General features: G+C 41.0%; 1 protein-coding gene across 2 annotated transcripts in view; it reads left to right on the top strand.

Annotated features, from left to right (window-relative positions):
* The first annotated feature begins 8,003 nt into the window (after window positions 1-8,003).
* Window positions 8,004-18,674, top strand: part of MAP3K7CL (MAP3K7 C-terminal like) — a 74,207-nt gene continuing 63,536 nt past the window's right edge. Inside the window, exon 1 of one of the 2 annotated variants that reach the window (XM_079155714.1) lies at window positions 8,004-8,078. Coding sequence is in view for 1 of the 2 variants with exons in the window: in XM_079155712.1 (XP_079011838.1) it covers window positions 9,012-9,062 (51 nt within the window). In the remaining variant the exon portion in view is untranslated. Of the gene's footprint in view, window positions 8,079-8,985; window positions 9,063-18,674 lie in introns of those variants that run through there. The other variant, XM_079155712.1, reaches the window with a different exon arrangement.

Here is an 18,674-nt window from a genome sequence, read left to right as displayed (position 1 = left end):
AGAAGTCCCTGGGTGGAGGTGGCCGCAGGTATAGTGAAATGAAATCACCACAACTGTCTTTTTGCTCTCTTCCTCTCCTCTACTTCCCTCTATGTGCTGGTCTTCTTGTCCCTCATTTAAGAAGGGCTTCCTCTATGCAGTTGGGAAATGACAGATTATGATTACAGGTATCTTAAGGTTTACAGCATCCCAGTTTCACTACTGCAAAGACAAGTGAGGTCTCCTTTCTTCCAGATTCATATAAAATCCCAGGTGAGATCTCTGGTCCTTGGATGAGCACCATGAGAAACCCTAGGCTAATGATTGTGGCTAGGAGAGGAGAGGAGCATTGGAGGGGTTGTCCCACCAAATCACAAGTGGGAGGGAGGGACCTACCTGGGAGAAAGAGCTTCAATATCAGGGAAAAAAAAAAAAAAGGCAAAATTATGCTGGACAGATGGATGCTGGATACTCAAAGTATCTAGTAGGAATTTGGAGAGATCATGCATGCCGTGGTAAGACCTTAGCCTTTTTCCAAACTGCTTCTTAGATGGTAAGTTTGGTACTGAACATATTGATGAGATGTCTGTCTATGGAGTATATGGTAGATAGATATTTGAAGATTTTCTCAGGAAAACCAGAAGAAAGGAAGAAAAAAGAGAAAAGAATGTTCATGAATTAAAAACATTACTGTGCCTGAAGTATAAAGAATGGGTAAAATAAGAATTTATTTTCATTGTTACTATTGTTTCTGCTATTGCCCTTCAGACCCCTGCTAAGTACTTGAGGAGAAATGACAACTCAGTTCTTAGGCCAAGAGACAGCAAATTTGTTATCAGTTGTTCAAGTCATGGGCCTTCCTTCTGCATTCTTTTGAAATTAGTAATTTCTTCTATAAGCGTTATGGACAAAAGTATTTACCACAGCAATGGGTTTCTCATAAATTAGGCAGAGAAGCACTATTCCAACTTAAAATGTTTACTATTGTCAAAATGGGTTACCCATTAATGTTACAATATTGGGATTGAGAGAAGAAGGACAATTCTTGGACTATTTTTTTCTTCCAGAATTTAGATCAATTAACATAAAGTCGTTGAGTACTTAAGATTGGACAAGATCATTGAAGTACATGTGGAAGCAAATTGTAGGTTTTGTAAATTGTTGTGTCTGTATAATTTGAAGGGATTATAAGGAAAAAATTTCAGGCTACATTTTACTTAGACCTGTACTAACCAAAATGGTTGCTGTACACTAAATTAATTAAAATCAAATTTAAAAATCAGCTCTTCAGTCAGACTAACCACACTTCAAGTGCTTGGTAGGTTTATGTTGATAATGTCTACCATGCTGAATGGCACCTGTATTACACATTTCAGTTATTGCAGAAAGTTCTGCTGGCCCATGCTAATAAAGACAACATAAATGGGTTGGTTCACCTTCATTGGAGTGAAATAAGCTAAATAAAAATATTAACAGATTTTTCTTTCCTGTACTTCAAATAAGAGCTGTCACCTCTACTTTTAAGACACCTCATATGAATCCTCTTCTTTTCTTCTTCACTGCTCTTCTCTGAGCCTGAGCTGTCTTTTCTCTGCTATGGTTTAGACATGGTGTGAGTATGCCCCTCAAAGACTCATATGCTGGAGGTTGGTTCTGAGTATGGAGGTGGGGTGGAGGTGTTGGAGTCTCTAAGAGGTGTGGACAGGTTGAAGGTGGGTTAGTCATTGTGGGCTGTCACCATTAGAAGAGATAAATGTAGTTTTTTGTGGGATTCCAGTTAGTTCCCACAAGGATGAATTGTTATAACAAGAGTGTTGTAGTTGTGAGGTGAGGTGTACCCCCAAACTCCTTTGTTAATGCAAAAGGTGAAATGATTAGATTATGAGAATTGTAACCTACTGGACTGATGGGGCAGTAACCGTAGGTAAGTGTGTCTGAGGGAATAGGTCACTGGGGCCTGCCTTTGGGGGTTTATATTTCTGTCCCTATTGCTTTGCTTGTTCACTCTCTCTCTCTGTTTCCTGGCCTCCATGAGGTGAAGAGTGCTTCTCCACCATGCCCTTCCATCATGATGTTCTGCTTCACCTTGGGTCCAGATCAGTGGCACCAGTTGACCATGAACTGAACCTCTGAAGCCACGAGCTAACATAACTTATCCTCCTCTGAGTTGTTAGGTATTTTGGTTATAGCAATGAAAACCTAACTAACCCAAAGAGTTCCTGGTCTCTGAGTCCCTGTCTCATGACTTCCTGTCTCGCCATGTCATCTCTTCCTCTCACATGGGCCCCCGCAGTGATACTATTACCATGTTGTGAATCATCAGAGCCTAGCAGATGTTGGTATCATGCTCTGGAATCTTTACATCTGTGAGCCACATAAACCTCTTTTCTTTATAAAGTCTCCAGCCTCCAGTAATTCATTATAGCAATAAAAAATGAACTAATGCAATCTCCCATAAGAATAACTTCAGTAGACTCCTGCTGCCTCCATTGTTTCATTTATATGTAGTCTCCATGAGCAGCTGGAGTGATTTATTTTATTTTATTTTTTGGTAGCAGGGATTGAACTCAGGCACTCAACCATGGAGCCACATCTCCAGCCAGATTTTGTATTTGATTTAGAGACAGGATCTCAATGATTTGCTTAGTGCCTTCCTGTTGCTGAGCCTGGCTTTGAACTCTCAATCCTCCTGTCTCAGCGTTTCGAGTTGCTGGCATCATAGGTGTGTACCACTGCATCTGGCCTGGAGTAATTTAAAGAAATATATTGGATTTAAGTTTCTTGAGAAAAATAAAATGAATAGAAAAGAAGAAAACTGAGTATGTATTGAATTCCCACTGATGGTTTATTTTGCAAAGTCCTTTCAAAAAGTGATCTTTAATCTTCACAGTAATACATGAAAGAGGTTTATAATTTCTTCCTTTTGTCAAAGGTGGAAATGAAGTCCCAGAGAAGGCAGATAACTTGTCTGTGCTTACTAAGTAGCAGAACTGTCAAAGAAATGAGTGAACCACAATACAGTCAAGGCCACTTGCTGTTACCCAGACTGCCTTGCCAAGCGTCATTAAGCCCTGTGGAATATCTATTGTTGGGTTTCTTTCTTTATCTACCGCATCTGCTCACTCATGTGCACGTGGCGTCCTCTCTTCTGCATATAGCATTATCCTCTGCAGGCTAGGGTTCAAGGTCCTGTTCATTCATCTCATAACGATGCCCAAGTGGTGGGTACCTTAACACAGCTGATATGGGAAGGGATCCTCCCACCTGCCAGCTGGGCTGTTGTTCCAAGGTTTAGGGCAGTGGTTCCCTTCTGAGCTTGAGATGCAGCTTAAAACCCTGAAGTTTTGAAGGCATTGTTGAAGGGAGTTGAAAGATTCAAAATAGCTCACACACCAAAGTCAGTGATAACTGACTTTAATAATAATAAAAGAAATAACTTTAATAATAAAGGAAAGCAATATCTCAGAATTTGTAAATACTGACACAATTCACAAACTTTTTAATTGATGCATTAGAATTATACATAATATTGGGATTAGTTGTCACATATTCATACATGTAAATAACATAATTTGGTCAATTTCATCCCCAGTTCCTGCTCTTTCCCTCCCCCCCACCCACTTTCTAATTATCACACTCTTGACTACAGTGTCCTCTTTGACACTACATTACACGCTTTCCCTCCTTAGTTCTGATGTGCCAGACACCCTCTGTACTAAGAGTCTGTACATGAGTCCTAGCAAAATCGGTTTGGTTACTTTGATTACATTCATTACAGCTGGGGAGGATCTCTGTGTAGATGCCATAACACAGCAGTGGGTCAGAGCAGGTTAGAAGCCTCTTCTTCCAATGACTTTGTAACATTTGCCAATAAATGGAAGGAACCGGAGACTATCATGCTAAGTGGAATAAGCCAATCCCTAAAAGTCAAAGGTCTAATGTTCTCTCTGATATGTGGATCCTGACACACGACAAGTGGGGAGGGGAAGAATAGAAGTTCATTGGATTAGACAAAGGGGAATGGAGGGAAGGGAGGGGGGAGGGGACTAGGAAATTCAGTGGAATAAATCTACATAACTTTCCTATGTACATATATGAATACACCACAGTGAATCCCACCATCATGTATAGCCACAAGAATGGGTTTCTGATTAGAACAAGATATATTCCATGCTTGTATAATTATATCAAAATGTATTCTACTGTCATGTATAACCAAAAAGTTAATAAAAAAGAGCCTCTTACAATGAGTCAAAATGCAGTCTATAAAAATAAAAAAAATTAAATTAAAACAAAAAGAACCTCTTTTTGCCTTTCCTGTTAGAGACAGATCTGTCACTCTATAGGCTGAGTGGCAGCACTGACATGTATAGGAAGCTGTTGGCCTAGCTGCACACACATTGGAGAAACATAAAACTCAGTGTCTGTGGAGTTGACTCCATGTCTTCATCCCACCCTCAACATTCCTTGATATAAAAATCATTTAAATGGAAATTGACTACCACAGAGGTTGGAATAACTTACCCAAGATCATAAAGTTAGGTATGGGTTATATATAGCTAGTAGAGAAAATAATCTATTATAAGTGGAAAAGAGTTTGGACAATCCTGTCATTTACTTGTGGTGCTTGAACTTGGGAAAGTCATTTGAACACTCTTGTCTCCTTATCTGTAGTATGAGGATGACATTAGTGAGGTGGCAGAGTTGTGGCTTGTTGCAAGTTTGAGGAATCTATCACACGTCACCTACAAGGATGCATTAGGTATCTATTACTGTGCGACAAACAACCTCAAAATTTAGCAGCTCAAAACAGCAAACGTGTTAAACACTTTTCTTGTCAGTGCATTGTAATCGTATATATCAGCGGGTTCGTTATGCTGTATTTGTGCACGCACACAGTGTAACTTGATCAGTCTCATTCCCCAGCACCTCCCCTTTCCCTCTCTCTTCCTCTCTGATTCTCCTTCTTCACTGATCTCCTACTATCGTTATTCCAATGATCGCATTGTAATTACGGATATAAGTGGGACTCATTGTGATATATGTGTACAAAGCACAGCATAATTTGGTAGATTTTGTTACTAGTACTCGCTGGTGCCCTGCCCCTTCTCCCTGCCTCTACTCTCTTGGTTTCCCTTCTGTTTCTGTGAGATCATCTTTATTTTTATTCCTTTTTTTCCTCTCTAACTTCCACATATAAGAAGGAACATGTGACCGACCCTTGACTTTCTAAGTAACAGCAAGCATTTTTTATCTCAATTTCTGTGGATGCAGTTTAGCTGATACCTCCAGCTCAGGGTCTATGGCAAAGCTGCATGATATGCCCTGCAAAATGTCATTTATATGGGTGTGAAAACCAAAAGGCACAATCTTTGGGGGCCACCTTGTAGCCTGCCCAGCACAGAGTGTCTGCTACGTAATTATCGATTTGAATTAGATGTTGGGGTCAAGTTGTAGTGGTACCTAGTCAGATTATTTGATTAATGTTCACCTGAAGGCTCTGTTCTCATTAAAAGAATTTATTAATAACTTAGATGATAATATAAAACAATAGTCTTTAATTCTTCTTGATGCATCTGTAAAAACTTTTAAGTGTTTGATTTCATGCATGTTTATAGATGATAAACATCGGCCTGTGTTAATATAATATCTAACCAGTAATTAATTTCTTTCTTGCCTTAGATTAAAAAAATTACAAATAGGAGTTTAATTACTTTTTTTACCTGAACCTCAAAGGACTGTCTCTCTGGGTGTGTGCAACACACTGGCAGAGAAAGAGACTGAGAGAGAATGTGGTGGATATCGGAGTCGGGATCCAAACAATACACCAAGGTTGGAGGCAAATCACGTAAATAACATCTCAGGATCATTGCTGGCATGTAAATTACCTGGTGTGCATTCTTACGCAGGAGCCTCCACTAGGCAGAGAAAAGACAAAGTTATCTCTGTCCTCTGGGAATAAGCTTAGTGAGCTGAGTGCAGGCTGGCATTCACTCCTTGTCTGTGCCTCTTTTTGCTCAGTGCACAAACTGTACCACGTTGCATGGCAGACTTGTGGCTTCCCAGTAGACTAAAGAGTCTTGATAGTTTTAGGTTGAATGACTTAAACTAAGACCCAAGATCAGGTTCCTTAAGAACATGGTGGAACACAGGCCTCAGGGAAAAGGCTATATCTCAGTTTTTAGAAATGGAGCACATGTTTGGCTGAGACATTTTGCACTTTCTCTTTTCATTACTCTGGTCAGTTTTGGACACCAAACAGATCAGAGGGTCTTTCTCTTGCATAGGGCTTCTTTTGATTTCTCTCTTGGGAACTGATTCTGAGATATAGGGGTCATAATTAGATATAATAAATTCAAGGTTAAGAGGATATTTATTGATCTCTTTTAGAAATCTTTTCCCAGTTTCCCTGTATTAGGCATCTATGACTGTGTAACAAAAAGGCCATCCATTTCCATCCTTTCTAGCCTTCTAACCCATCCAGTGGTTTTAATTAGTGTTGAGAGTCCTCATCACAAACTCCAGCAGTGACAGCGATACTGCTTTCTTTTCTCCCCTCTTCCCCTTCCCTGCTCCCCGCTCCTTCTCCAGTACTGGGGATTGAACCCAGGTGCACTCTACCACTGACTTACAATACCCAGCCCTTTATTTTTTTATTTTGAGGTAGGATCTGGCTAAGTTGCCCAGCTTAACCTCAAACTTGGGATCCTCTTGCCTTAGCCCTCCAAGTTGCTGGGATTACAGATATGCACCAGCATGCCTGTCTTTTTCTTTCTTCTTAATACACATTTTCCTGTATACCAGTGTCAGGCTTGGGCCCTCCAAGGACCTGCTTCTCAAAGAGTGGTCCTTAGACTGGCCAGCCGCATCAGCCCCACCCAAGACAACCCTTTGGAAACAAAAGGTTTTTTTTTTTTTTTTTTTTTTTCCCTCCTTCCGCGAGGTTCTTTCTGTTCTCTTTTCAGAATTATCCTCTACTTCTCCTCTTACCAAGAGCTATGGTTTACTACATGGTTGCTCTCCAGCAGAAAAACCCTGTTCCACAATTCTAAGCTCACTGACTTCTTCCCATCCCTCCTCTGTGGTCTATGCTGGTTATGAACACAGCTGTCATTTCGTTTCCAGTTTTATGGTGGACAGAACAACAAGCAAACCCTCCACCTGGAGGCAAGCTTTGCCATTTTCAATTCTCCCCTGACCAGCCTTCTCCACCAACCTTGAACTTGAGAACCTTCTTTGCAGAAGCAGGGAAAGTTTGTCTGGATTAGAGAAGTCCTGTGTAGAAATTCAATACTGTCCCAAGCTGGAAGTATTTGGAAACAAACACAGGAAAGGGCTGGGTGCTTGTTGAGCTGCCTAAGGGCAGAATGCGTGTGTGGCGTCTAATTATGGCACTCCAGGAAGCATCAGCCTGAAGGTACGTCTGCTATGAGATGCAGCATGTCCTCCAACTAATCCTCTGTAACAGAGGCGGAGATTCTCTTTCTGCATGTACCATCTTTTTCAAACAGCATCCTTCCTGAAATCTTTTCATGCCTTGGCAACTCACTGGCCCAAGAGGCCCAGTGGCCCAGGTTCTTCCTGGATGGATTTCATAGTGACTTGTGAATAACCAGCTCTCCTTGGAAAAACTCTGGGCCCCTTTAAAGTTCCTGCACAGGGGTCCAGAGAACCACAGATGGGATTTGCTCATCCTGAGAAGCATGTTTGCTGAGAAGGAAGAGGATGTCATTGGCGGCATCTATTCCACCAGGAGCCATTGGATTTTCACCCACCTACCCAGCCCCAGTGGGACCCAATTACTGATTACATCCAGGCTGATCTTGACCTTTTCTTTTTGCAGCTCCAACATGGGAAGCAAAGCTTGCCCCAGGGAATTTTACGTACAAGGAAGGGCTTTCCCCCTGATCTTCCTACTGCAGGTGTTTATCTCTTCTATCCCTGCTTCCGGTTTCCCCTGCCATACTGAGGACTAACCTTCAGCAGATCAGACCTGCCCTTCAGCCCTCCTGTCACTTTTCACTGAGCTTCCTCCATCTCTGAGCGGAAACTGAAATGACAAGGACAAGGAGGAGTTTCCCTGTACACTACTAATCCAAGTAAGATGTGATCACTGATTTTTTTTTTTTTTTGAGAAACATAACATTTAAGTAGAAGAAAGAAATACTCCAGAACAAGCAAGGTGTGATTAATTATCCAAAGGACATTTAAACTGTGTGAGATCCTCTAGAAGGAGCACATGACTGTTTACCTGGAGAGAAGCTGGGTAGGAGCAGCTTCCAGACAATGGGAAAAACAAAGAGGCCAGGGCACGAAGTTCACAGGGAAGAAGTTCACTTACAGGGATAGAGTTTTCCTAGCTCACATTCTAGAAGGTCAGTGTGGAAGGGGCTTTGTCATCCAAGAGCACTTGAAACCGCCTTCCCATGCTGTAGAGGAATGAGCGCCAATTCTGCCTAAAGTTACTCCTTGGCCGTATGCAATGCATACAGCTCTGGCTAGAAGAGAGTTACACGAGACTCCATTTTAGCGCAGAACAGAAACAAATCCTTCTCTCTGTGCATTCCTCTTCTTCAAACACTACTGAAGGTCCTAGCCAGGGCTTGACTGGTTCCTGGCCTTTTTTTTTTTTTTTTTTCCCCCTCAAATTTGGGTTCTCATGAACTTCCCTGACTTCTCATTCCTAGGTTCTAGGATCAAGCCAGCCAGGGCTACAGGTAACCCAAAAGGCCCTTCACAAAGAATCAGGAAAATGCTCCTTCCTCTGGGTGGTTCAGTTGCTGCAAGGCTACGAGACTTCATGAGCACCAAAAAGGAGTTGATATTCAGAAAAATGTGCCCCCTTTTCCAGGCAGATGGAGCCTGGCAAGGGGATCATGGCTGACAGCACTGCCGAGCAGGTTTTGGCCCCATGTTCTCCTTTGGGTCCTCTGCACTGTTATACTCTGCTCTCCATGTGGGCAGCCCTGAGACACAACCACTGGCCAGAGAGTTTGAAGGATCAGGCTGAAGTCCAGTGTGTGAAGTTTAGAATGGAATCACTGCTGCCACTGGTCACCCTCGGGCCCAATGTCCAAGCCCTGGTCCGTGCACTTTGGTTCTCTGTCCCAGATGTTCCTGCCTTCAACAGGTTCTGGTCACAAAGCTCATGGAACCAGACCCTCCAGTGTGGCCAGTCTGTTGGAGCAGGCCTTGCCTTGCTGTCTCCCAGAACTCCCTCTTGAGGAGGAGGCCAGGCCTCTAAGCAAGGACACTGCCCTGCTCTTTCAGGTTGCTTTGACCTGTCCTACCTGGGCTGTGACTTGTTAGAAAAGAGGGAGGTCAGGGGCGTAGGGCTGATTGCTGAGAGGAGTTTGGAGCCAGCATTTAAAGCCTGAGGTGTATCAAATTCTGACTTACAGAGATATTTGGTCTGAGATAGGAAGATGAAATCTCAGGAAGAGAAGGAAACAGTGGAGACATTGCCAGGAACCTACCCAAAAGTGATTTCCCACTGGTATCCCCATTTTAAAGTACTTTTAGGTATAAAAGTAGTTTACGTTAACTATGGTAACTTTATTTCTTTTTGTAGTGATTTAGGGTAGGTATGTAACCCAGTTCTGGGGAAGACTGCTGAGAGCTTCTGTGAAAGCTTTTCTAACCCTGCCACTTGGACCTGCTTTTGGAAGTTGTGAAAGGTAGAGCTGCAGCAGCTGTCTTGAGACCATGAGGAAAGTTAAGAAAAACAACAGGTTTTTATAAAGTTAAGAAAACACAGGTGAAGCTAAAGCAAAGCCCTGACTATTGAATTGCTAAATAAACCAATGTCATTTGTGGAATGATTTTGTCCAGTATTCTGTTAATGGCTAATTGAAATATTTTAACTGATGTGGAAGCTGTATTTACTAAGGCTGTAGTATGTATTGCTATTGTCTCTCTTATTGGATACGAATAAGTTCAGAAATGAGAAGTATTATGTCCAACAACATTGCTTTCAAGAAACATCCTTGGTAATATATTTTGGTAAATGCATTTAATTGTTTTTTGGTTAATTTTTTTATTAGGGGAGTCACCAGTTCAAAGGGGATGCATATTGTTCTAGTCTCAATGTTTGTGGCCCCCTAAGATTAAAATGTTGAGGTCCTCTCTCACAGTGTGACTCTATTTGGAGAGAGGACCTTTAAGGAAGTAATTGAGTGAGGTCAGAGGGTGGGGTGCCTATCTGATCAGATTGGTGTCCTTAACAGAAGAGATAGCAGAGAGCTGGCTTTCTCCTTGCACAGACAAGGAGGAGGTCATGTGAGGACAGAACAAGCAGGTGGCTTTCTACAAGGCAGAGAGCAGTGAACTGAAGCAGAAGCACCTTGATCTTGGACTTCTCAGTTCAGAACTGTGAGAAATAAATTTCTGTTAGTGAACCACTCCCTGCCACTCCCTGCAGTCTGTTACCGTGGTCTGAACTGAGTAAAAGGTAATTTTTAAGGCTAGTAGCTGCTAACCAAGAGCTGTACCACTGAGCAACACTCCTAGCTCTACTTGAAGGCTTCTGATTCTTACTGCCAGAAACATTATACCAATTAGCACGCCTGCCAGTGTCACTAAAGACATACACAAATATGAATGTGACCTGGCAAGAACTGACTTTGAATTGCAGTGTACCTCTCAGCACCTGGGTGTGCTTGGACACACCACTCTCCCCTGAGTCTCAGCATCCTCATTTGTCAAATTAGCATCATCATAATGATCCCCGTCTTGCTGGTGCCAACTCACAGGGTGACTGAAAGAGTCACAGAGAGAAAGGAGGAGAAGACATTTTGTAAACTGTAAAGAGTAAATGTTGGTGTTAGTCATCTGATTGCTTTAGTAGAACAAACTGAGGAATATTTAGGAGGCTAAGTGAAATAGTGGTAACTGTGCAGAGGTAACTGTCAACTCAAATGGTCTGGAAATGGATCAGAACGAGAAACGTATGAATGCTTTCATTAGAGTTCCAAAGTTCAACATGAGTCTGAATTCAATTTAGCCTGGACCCAAGCAATTTTCTGATTCTAGAAGAGCAGCTCCACCAAAGAGTCCATGAACTTACAGTGGAATTATAATCCTGTGTTGCTACTTTGTATCTTATGACTAGGTTGACATTCGTGACTTCCCCAGGTCCCATGAGAAATGTTCATCATTCCATGGCGGTCATCATTTCCTCTCCAAATTAGGATAACTGTCCAAGCTGGGGTGGGGACGCTCATTTCCTCTTCTTCCCTCTGCTCCCCAGCCCTTTCCTAGTAAAAGCTCAGGGGTATGGGATAGGGAGGGGACTGGACGAGTGCTAAGTGCTGTGAGTCCTGAAGAAGAAGGGTTTCCATTATGTCCAGACTGAACGTTTGTGCAATGCTTATTTTATGGCCATTTAATTAATGCTACTATTACTATTGCCTCTTGTAATTAATTTAATTTGGGTTAGTAATAGGAAACTAGACTTTATTTTCCTTGAACATCAGAGATAGCTTAAAAAATTGCTTATACAGGAGGTGCTAAGAATTTCATAAGTGTAAGACTTGTGACAAAACCCCATTGCACTATTAATTGTTCTTTCTGTCTTTCTGTCAACATTTGTTGATGAAGGACTTTGGCAGTTCCATAAGTATTCAATGCTACTGAAATCCATTTCTCGTTTTCTATTCTGGGTTCTTGGATTTCTTGGATGCAATATCTTTTCTTAAATTCAAATATATATGTGTGTGCATGAATATTCGTACATATGTATACACACATAGATGCATATATATTTTAATATTGATTTTTATTTTGATTTTCAGTACTGGGGCTTGAACCAGGGGCACTCTACCACTGAGATACATCCCCAGTCCTTTTTATTTTTTGAGACAGGGTTTCACTAAATCGCTGAGGCTGGCCTTGAACTTATGTCTCTCCTGCCTCAGCCCCCTGAGTTGTGGGGATTACAGGCGGGTGCCACCATACCAAGCTCAGTGTGTCCATTTTAAAAGTATTTTTCACACTCAGCAGTCTCCTTAAGTTGCTCCTCTTGTCTCCCATGTGAAAAACATTTCTTGGGTGTTTGCTCTTCTTTAAAAATGAAAAATCAGACCCTGGCCAGCCCTTCTGAGTGGTGAACTTGCAGTCTGTAGGGTCATCCCACTGTCCAGATTTGTTGGGAACTTTGCCTCCCTCCCCCCTCCACCCACCAGCTTGACTAACATGTTTTGTGATGTTTTGACAGAATTCCTGAGACTGGGTAATTAAAAAAAAAAAAAAAAAAAAAAAAGAAATATATTGGCTATGGTTCTGGAGGTTGGGAAGTCCAAGTATGAGGTGCTGCATCTGATGGTGTAACAGAGAGAGAAACGAAACCAAACTCATCTTTATAAAGATACTACTTTCACAATAATGAACCCACTTCTGTGATAACAGCATCGATCCTTTTGTGAAGGCAGAGCCCTCATAACCTAAAGGTCCCATCTTCCATCATCATTGCACTAGGGATTAAGGTTCCAACATGGAGACTTGGGGGACACATTCAGACCCCCCCCACCCCTCCCCCACCCTAGTCCCCCATATCAACATGCCTAGCTCCACCTTCCTGTCTGATGCTCCTGACAACAATCTTCATTCTCCTGCCTGGAGGGTGAAGTCTTGATCAAAAGCACTGTGGATGTGGAGGACAAGGGGCTTCACTGAATCCCCCTCTTTCTAGACTGGTGTATGCAGACAGTCGCTCCTTCCTCTTTCCAGAGGATAAAGCACCACTTTCTCCTGGGGTGGGAAAGAAGCTTGGAGTAGAAAGGGATGGAAGGGCCTGACTGTGCGTTGGACAGATTCAATCCATCCACTCCCCACCCCGTGGTACCTGGTGCCATCAATTGCTGAGCCTTTGGAGTATTCTGCACTGCAGATCAAGTTGGTTCTTCTCCTTATCCACCGATAGCTTGAACACTCTGGTGCACTAAACCATCTGTCCTTCTTACATCTGCTTCTCAAGCCCAAACTGTGTTGTCTCCTCTCTAATTCTCCATATCCTAAGGCTCCATGACCCTTAAATACAACATCTTTCACTGTAGTTCTTAGAAGGAATAAAACTGGATGCATTCCTCTATCCTTACAGAGGGAAATATTTCTTTATCACCTTGTTTCAGATGTTGTCCAGGTAGCCCCTTTTACCTTGCTTTCTGCAGGTTAAGTTACCCACAGTCAACTCTAGCTGAAAATATGAAGTGGAAAATTCTGGAAAGAAATGACATACTTTAAATTGCATGCCATTCTGAGGACATTACTCATCCCACTTCATCTCAGCACACAGGCATCGCACCGTCTCCCGCCATCACAAGAAGGTTGAGTACAGTACAGGATATTTTGGAAGCGAGAGGGACTTCATTCACATAACTTTTACCATAGAATATTGCTATAATCATTCTGTTTTTATTGATTAATGTTGTTATTCTCCTCCCGAGTCTAATTTAAAAATTAAACTTTACCATGGTTATCTATGTATAGGAAAAAATGATAGTATATTTGGGACTCAGAGTGTCTACAGTTTCTGGTATCCACTGGGTGCCTTGAAATACATTCCCCAGAGATAAGGGAGCACTGGTATATTGCTAGGATTTGGCTTTTAGCCCAGTTGTTTAATGATTGAGGTATTCGACTGTTATGGTTTACATCTGGAATGTCCTCCGAGCTCTCATGTGGAAAGCTTGATCCCCAGTGCAGCAAGGTTCAGCGGTGGGGCGTTTAGGCAATGATTGGATCAGGAGGGCTTTGGCCTGGTCAGTGGATTAATCCATTTGATGGTAGATGAATAGACTATGGAGTGATGGGACCTAGTTGGAGGAAGCAGGTCATTAGGGATATGCCCTGGGAGGGTTTGTCTTCTCCGCAGCCCTTTCCTTTGCTTCTCTTTCTCTGCTTTCTGGTTGTTATGAGCTGAGCAACCTCTGCTGCCTCCCTCCTGCTCCCATGATGTGGCTCAGAAGCACCTCAGGTGCAAATCACTGGAACCAGCCAACCATGGACTGAAACCTCTGTAACCATGAGCCAAAATAAACCTTTCCTCCTGTAAGTAGTTTTTCTCAGGTATTTGCCACAGTGAAGAAAGGCTGACTAACACAGAGACTTTATTCTTTATATCTGATTTTATATTATTTATTTTTGTTTTTTGTATTCAGAATTGAACTCTGGGCCTCACACATGCTAATACCAAGTGACATCCCCAGGGACCTTGTTATTTATTTTATAGTATTATGTTCTCTTTTTCCTTTTCTTTTTGATCAAGTTGCAATTCATTGCTTTTCCATTGATGGTTATTATGTTTTTCCATTTTGTTTATCCTTTTTGCTTCTCATATACATTTGTATAGTTCATTGCCACTTTTGAAAACAAGATAGCAATTATTTCCCTTACCAAGATGCTCTTACTCACCATGCTTCACTGCTATCTCGATACCTTGATGAGCAGACTCGTACGGGACACATTTTCTCCCTCTTTGCCTTTCCTGCTTGGAGATGAGAACCATGACCCTCTACTTTCCATCCTCCCCTTCCACAACTTTGACTCTCAATTCCAATAGTGGGTGAAATATTTGAGAACTTCTGATTCTATACACCGGTTAGAATTTCTCCTCTTTGCATGTTTCTTCTTTAAGACTCACTGAACATAGAAGTGTAAACAATGTAAGTGAATCCACCATTACCAGTTGTCCTAGCATATCTGTGTCACCTGTGTATTCTGAGTTCACACACATACCTGCCAAGATACCTGAGAAGCATTGCAGTATCACAGTCACATTTAATTTCTTGACAGGCAGGACTGAGGAAGAATAATTTGGGAACAAATTTTACATCCTATTTATAAAAAAAAAAAATGCTAGTATTCCCTTATATAACAGGTTACGATTTAAAAAAAAAGAAAGTCACTGGAGATCTTGTGTATAAAAATTTTGGATCAAGATTGCTTGGGTTTGAATTCTGGCTCTGCTACTTCCTGATTTTGTGTCTATCTGTCAGTTATTTAATCACTTTGTGCCTTGGTTTCCTCCTTTGTGAAATGGTCTTAAAAATAGTACCATCCTCATGGGGATTTTGTGAGGAAATTAGAGATGGTTCTATGGTTTAATAAATATTAACTTATTAATAATTTCATATACATTCCCAGATGTTATGCCATTATTCATTTATACATATATTATCATGATATGTGTGCTTATATATATATATATATCATGTATATATATCATGTATATCATGATGTGTATATATATATACATGGTATATGATGCACCTATCTCTATCTATCCCTAATTTCTTTTTTCTCTTTTCATCTTCCTCTGTGCCTTGGAAGCTTCGTTATTGTTTATATAGTGGCTGATTTGAATGTAGGATTTATGGACCATAGCCATTTCCTCTCAAAATTATTTTCCTTTGTGATTTGTATCTATTTATATTTTTGCTTTGTGCTTTAAGCTATTTATTCCATTAGATATTTTCTACCCCTACTTTGGTTCTCAATATGGTCTTCCTTTCTTCCAACTCATCTCATGCAATGTTAGATGGAAAATTATAATTTTTAGCTTCAAACTGTTTTTGGACCTGAATTTGGACTTCCTTCATTGTTTTCCCCTAGGTATTTTCTTTCATTTCTATTTCTGTTGGCGTGTGCTAAATCTGAAAAATCTGACTGCTCACTCTCTCTCTCTCTCTGACTGCTGAGTCTCCTTCTATGTGGTTCTGTTTTTCTTTGCCCATTCACTGTAGTATAGTTCTGCTGTTCAGGTCTCCAAATGGTGGCAGCCAAGTCTCATGGGCAGGTAGAAGAGATAGAGGCAAGTATAACCCATTGCTGAGACATCTGAAGGAAAATTCCTTTCCTCTTCTCTTATGCTCTCACAGCCTCAAGGTCAGGGAGGACTTAGTTCACCTCTTGAAGGACAGGGAGACCATTTCTCAGAGGTCTATAGGCCCATGCAGGTCTGATTCAATTCTCCAGTGCTAATCTCCAGGTCCTCTCCCAACTCACTGGGGAAAAACATTGCGCCAGTTCTCTCTGCAACTCCCACAGAGTCCAAGTCCTCCTTGCTAGTAGCTTGTTGCTTGACTGAAGAAGACCAAAGTGTTGGAGTCTGTAGTGGAGGGGAAAGGAGTACTGATTACTGACTCCCTGTAAAGATCCCTAGATTTCAAAAATGTTGATAAAGCAAAGTAGTGTCCTAGTGGCTTCTTGGGACCAGGAAGATAAAGATGGCGTATGTCTAGGTCTGGTTTAAGACATGTCTTTCATTGTGGTGTGGGTTGGTTAGGATTGGTCAAAGCTTGTTACGTGGTAGTTCAGGATTTGGGGCATAGTAAGATTTGTGAAAACAGTCACGGAGCACCAAGAATTATTTGATAAGCCTGGTCAAGGGATCTATTGTTCTGAGAAGTTTTTTTGTTTTTGTTTTTTTCTCTAATGAAGTATTCGGATATTAGTGAGTATCCTGATATTTAGATAAGTGAATTTATGGAAATTTCCTGAAACACTCAAGTTATTTGCAACTATATCTTCCTGAACAAGAATTTCCTAGAATAGTAAGCGGTGCCAGTAGATAGGGAGATGTGTGGTCGCAGATGGCTTCAGTGTTCAGGAAATCGAGATAAGATAGTCTTCTGTGCTCCCTTTTTGCCAACCATCGCCTCCACGTGACTATTTTCTACCTTGTCCTTTTAGGGTTAGTGTTTTCTGACTTTTTGTTACAGACAGAACAGTAAGACCATTGAAAGGCCAGCTTAGAGGGACAGGATGTCTCATAAAATCCAGAAAGGATTTGAGATCAGGAAAAAGTTCTTTAGGTAATTCTGAACAAGGGATAGTTGGAAGAACCCCCTGAAGAGACTGTGGTTGTCTAATTGATTAAATATTAGCAGGCATAGAGACCTTTATTGGTCAATTAGAAAATCACAATAGCCTAAAGCACTATATGAACCCATTAGCTCTACTTAATCCAATCAGAAAATGGACATTTTATTAGAGAACTTTGATTTTTCAAAACCACTTGTTTTCATATTATGTTTATTTCACTATCAATTACTGAGACTGTTCAGACTTGCTCACATGGTTCAGGTCTGCACCAGGGAAAGATATTTGGTAATGAAGAGTGTGGTGTCCTTAATTTTGAGTAGTAATTTTCTTGGTTCTCTTTGGGGCATCATTTTGGAACAAATTAGGGTTTTTTTCTCCCCTTAGCCTATATTTGGAAGTTAACTTTGTAAGAAATAAAACAAAAGTTTTATTTAAAAAGTAGAGTGAAGATGGAAACAAGTGATGAATAATTAACAGCAATAGCACTAATAATTTAGAATAATTAATAATAATAATAATAATAATAATAATAAACCTCTCAAAACCTATGTGGTGTAGATCAGGTCCTGGTTTAATGAGGAAGGTCCATATTTCATTCCTCTGAGCTGGTAGATTTCAGTCAAAATTACTTTAGGCAGATGGTGGGTATGGAAAGGGTAGAAGAGGACGTTCTGGGAATCACAGGAGACCAGATGCTTCTCTCCACAGGGGACGTGACCTTTGACTCAGAGCCCTCTTTTCCTTAGTATTTGATCCCCAGCTGATGCAAGTCTTTTATTTATGTTTGCCCATTGGACAACCAGGTGGTTGGGCTGTTTTCACATCTATAAAAGGAAGTGCAGAGTTCTTCCTTTGATGTATCCTGCCTCTGCTCTGGCCTCACCATTCCTGGCTAACTCGGTCTTCCCCATGTAGGACTCTGGATCCCAATCCTAAAAGCTCTAATTTGAGGATCAGAGTCTGAAATAGCCCCAAAGGTATCCTGTTTAGTCATTTAAATAGCTAAACCCCTGCCACGACCATTTAAAACCCTCTCACCTTTCATTTAGCTAAGCAGTTCTTTTTTCAAATTTGGCTTGTTTATGAATGCATCTCTTTTTCTTTATCCACTGCAATTCTGTACCTATAAAAAGCATTGATGGAAGGAGCAAAGAATGAATCAACATTCTTTTTATTAAATCACTTACAATGGAATTGCAGAAGTGTCAGGGAATTTAGCATCAATGGCTTCCAATGTCTCTCTCGAGTGCAGTGGATGGTCATGGCTTGGGCATGCAACCTGGCTCCAATAATGGTCAGCTTTTAGAAAAGTTATTTAACCTCTTTGACTTGGTTTCTCCACCTATAAAATGGGAATGATAATCCTTCTTACCTTATTGACAGGACTGGTTATGTAATTTACAGAGCCCCTTGTTGAGATTTCAATGAAATGAACATGCTGGAGCCCTTATTCAAATTTCAAGATGGTGGCAGATGAAAATTAACCAAACGTGGGACCCTTCTGAACATGAGATCCTGTGTACTTCTGAGGTCTGAACTGGCCCTGCTCATAAGTAATTGTGAGAATTAAGCAAATTATTGTGTTTAAAGTCTTTTAAGTAGTGTCTGGAGAATATGCAATCTATCTAAATGTTAGTTAAACCTAAAAAATGACATTTGAGTAATTTGGGAATCAGAGAGACTGTGACTAGCTCAGTGTAATGCAGTGAATTGGTGATAAAGTGAGTCTTAGACTCTACCCTATGGCTCCCTGCAGAGTTTATTTACAGGTACTGTACTGTTTCCTTCAGTGATACTGATTCATCCAATCACCATTTTTTAATGCTTTCTATATTTCACATACAACAGTAGACAATGACAATATGTAATTCATG

The sequence above is a fragment of the Sciurus vulgaris genome (assembly GCF_902686455.1).
Source record: "Sciurus vulgaris genome assembly, chromosome: 10".
Taxonomy (NCBI): Eukaryota; Metazoa; Chordata; class Mammalia; order Rodentia; family Sciuridae; genus Sciurus; species Sciurus vulgaris.
This window is presented reverse-complemented; position numbering and strand designations above follow the sequence as displayed.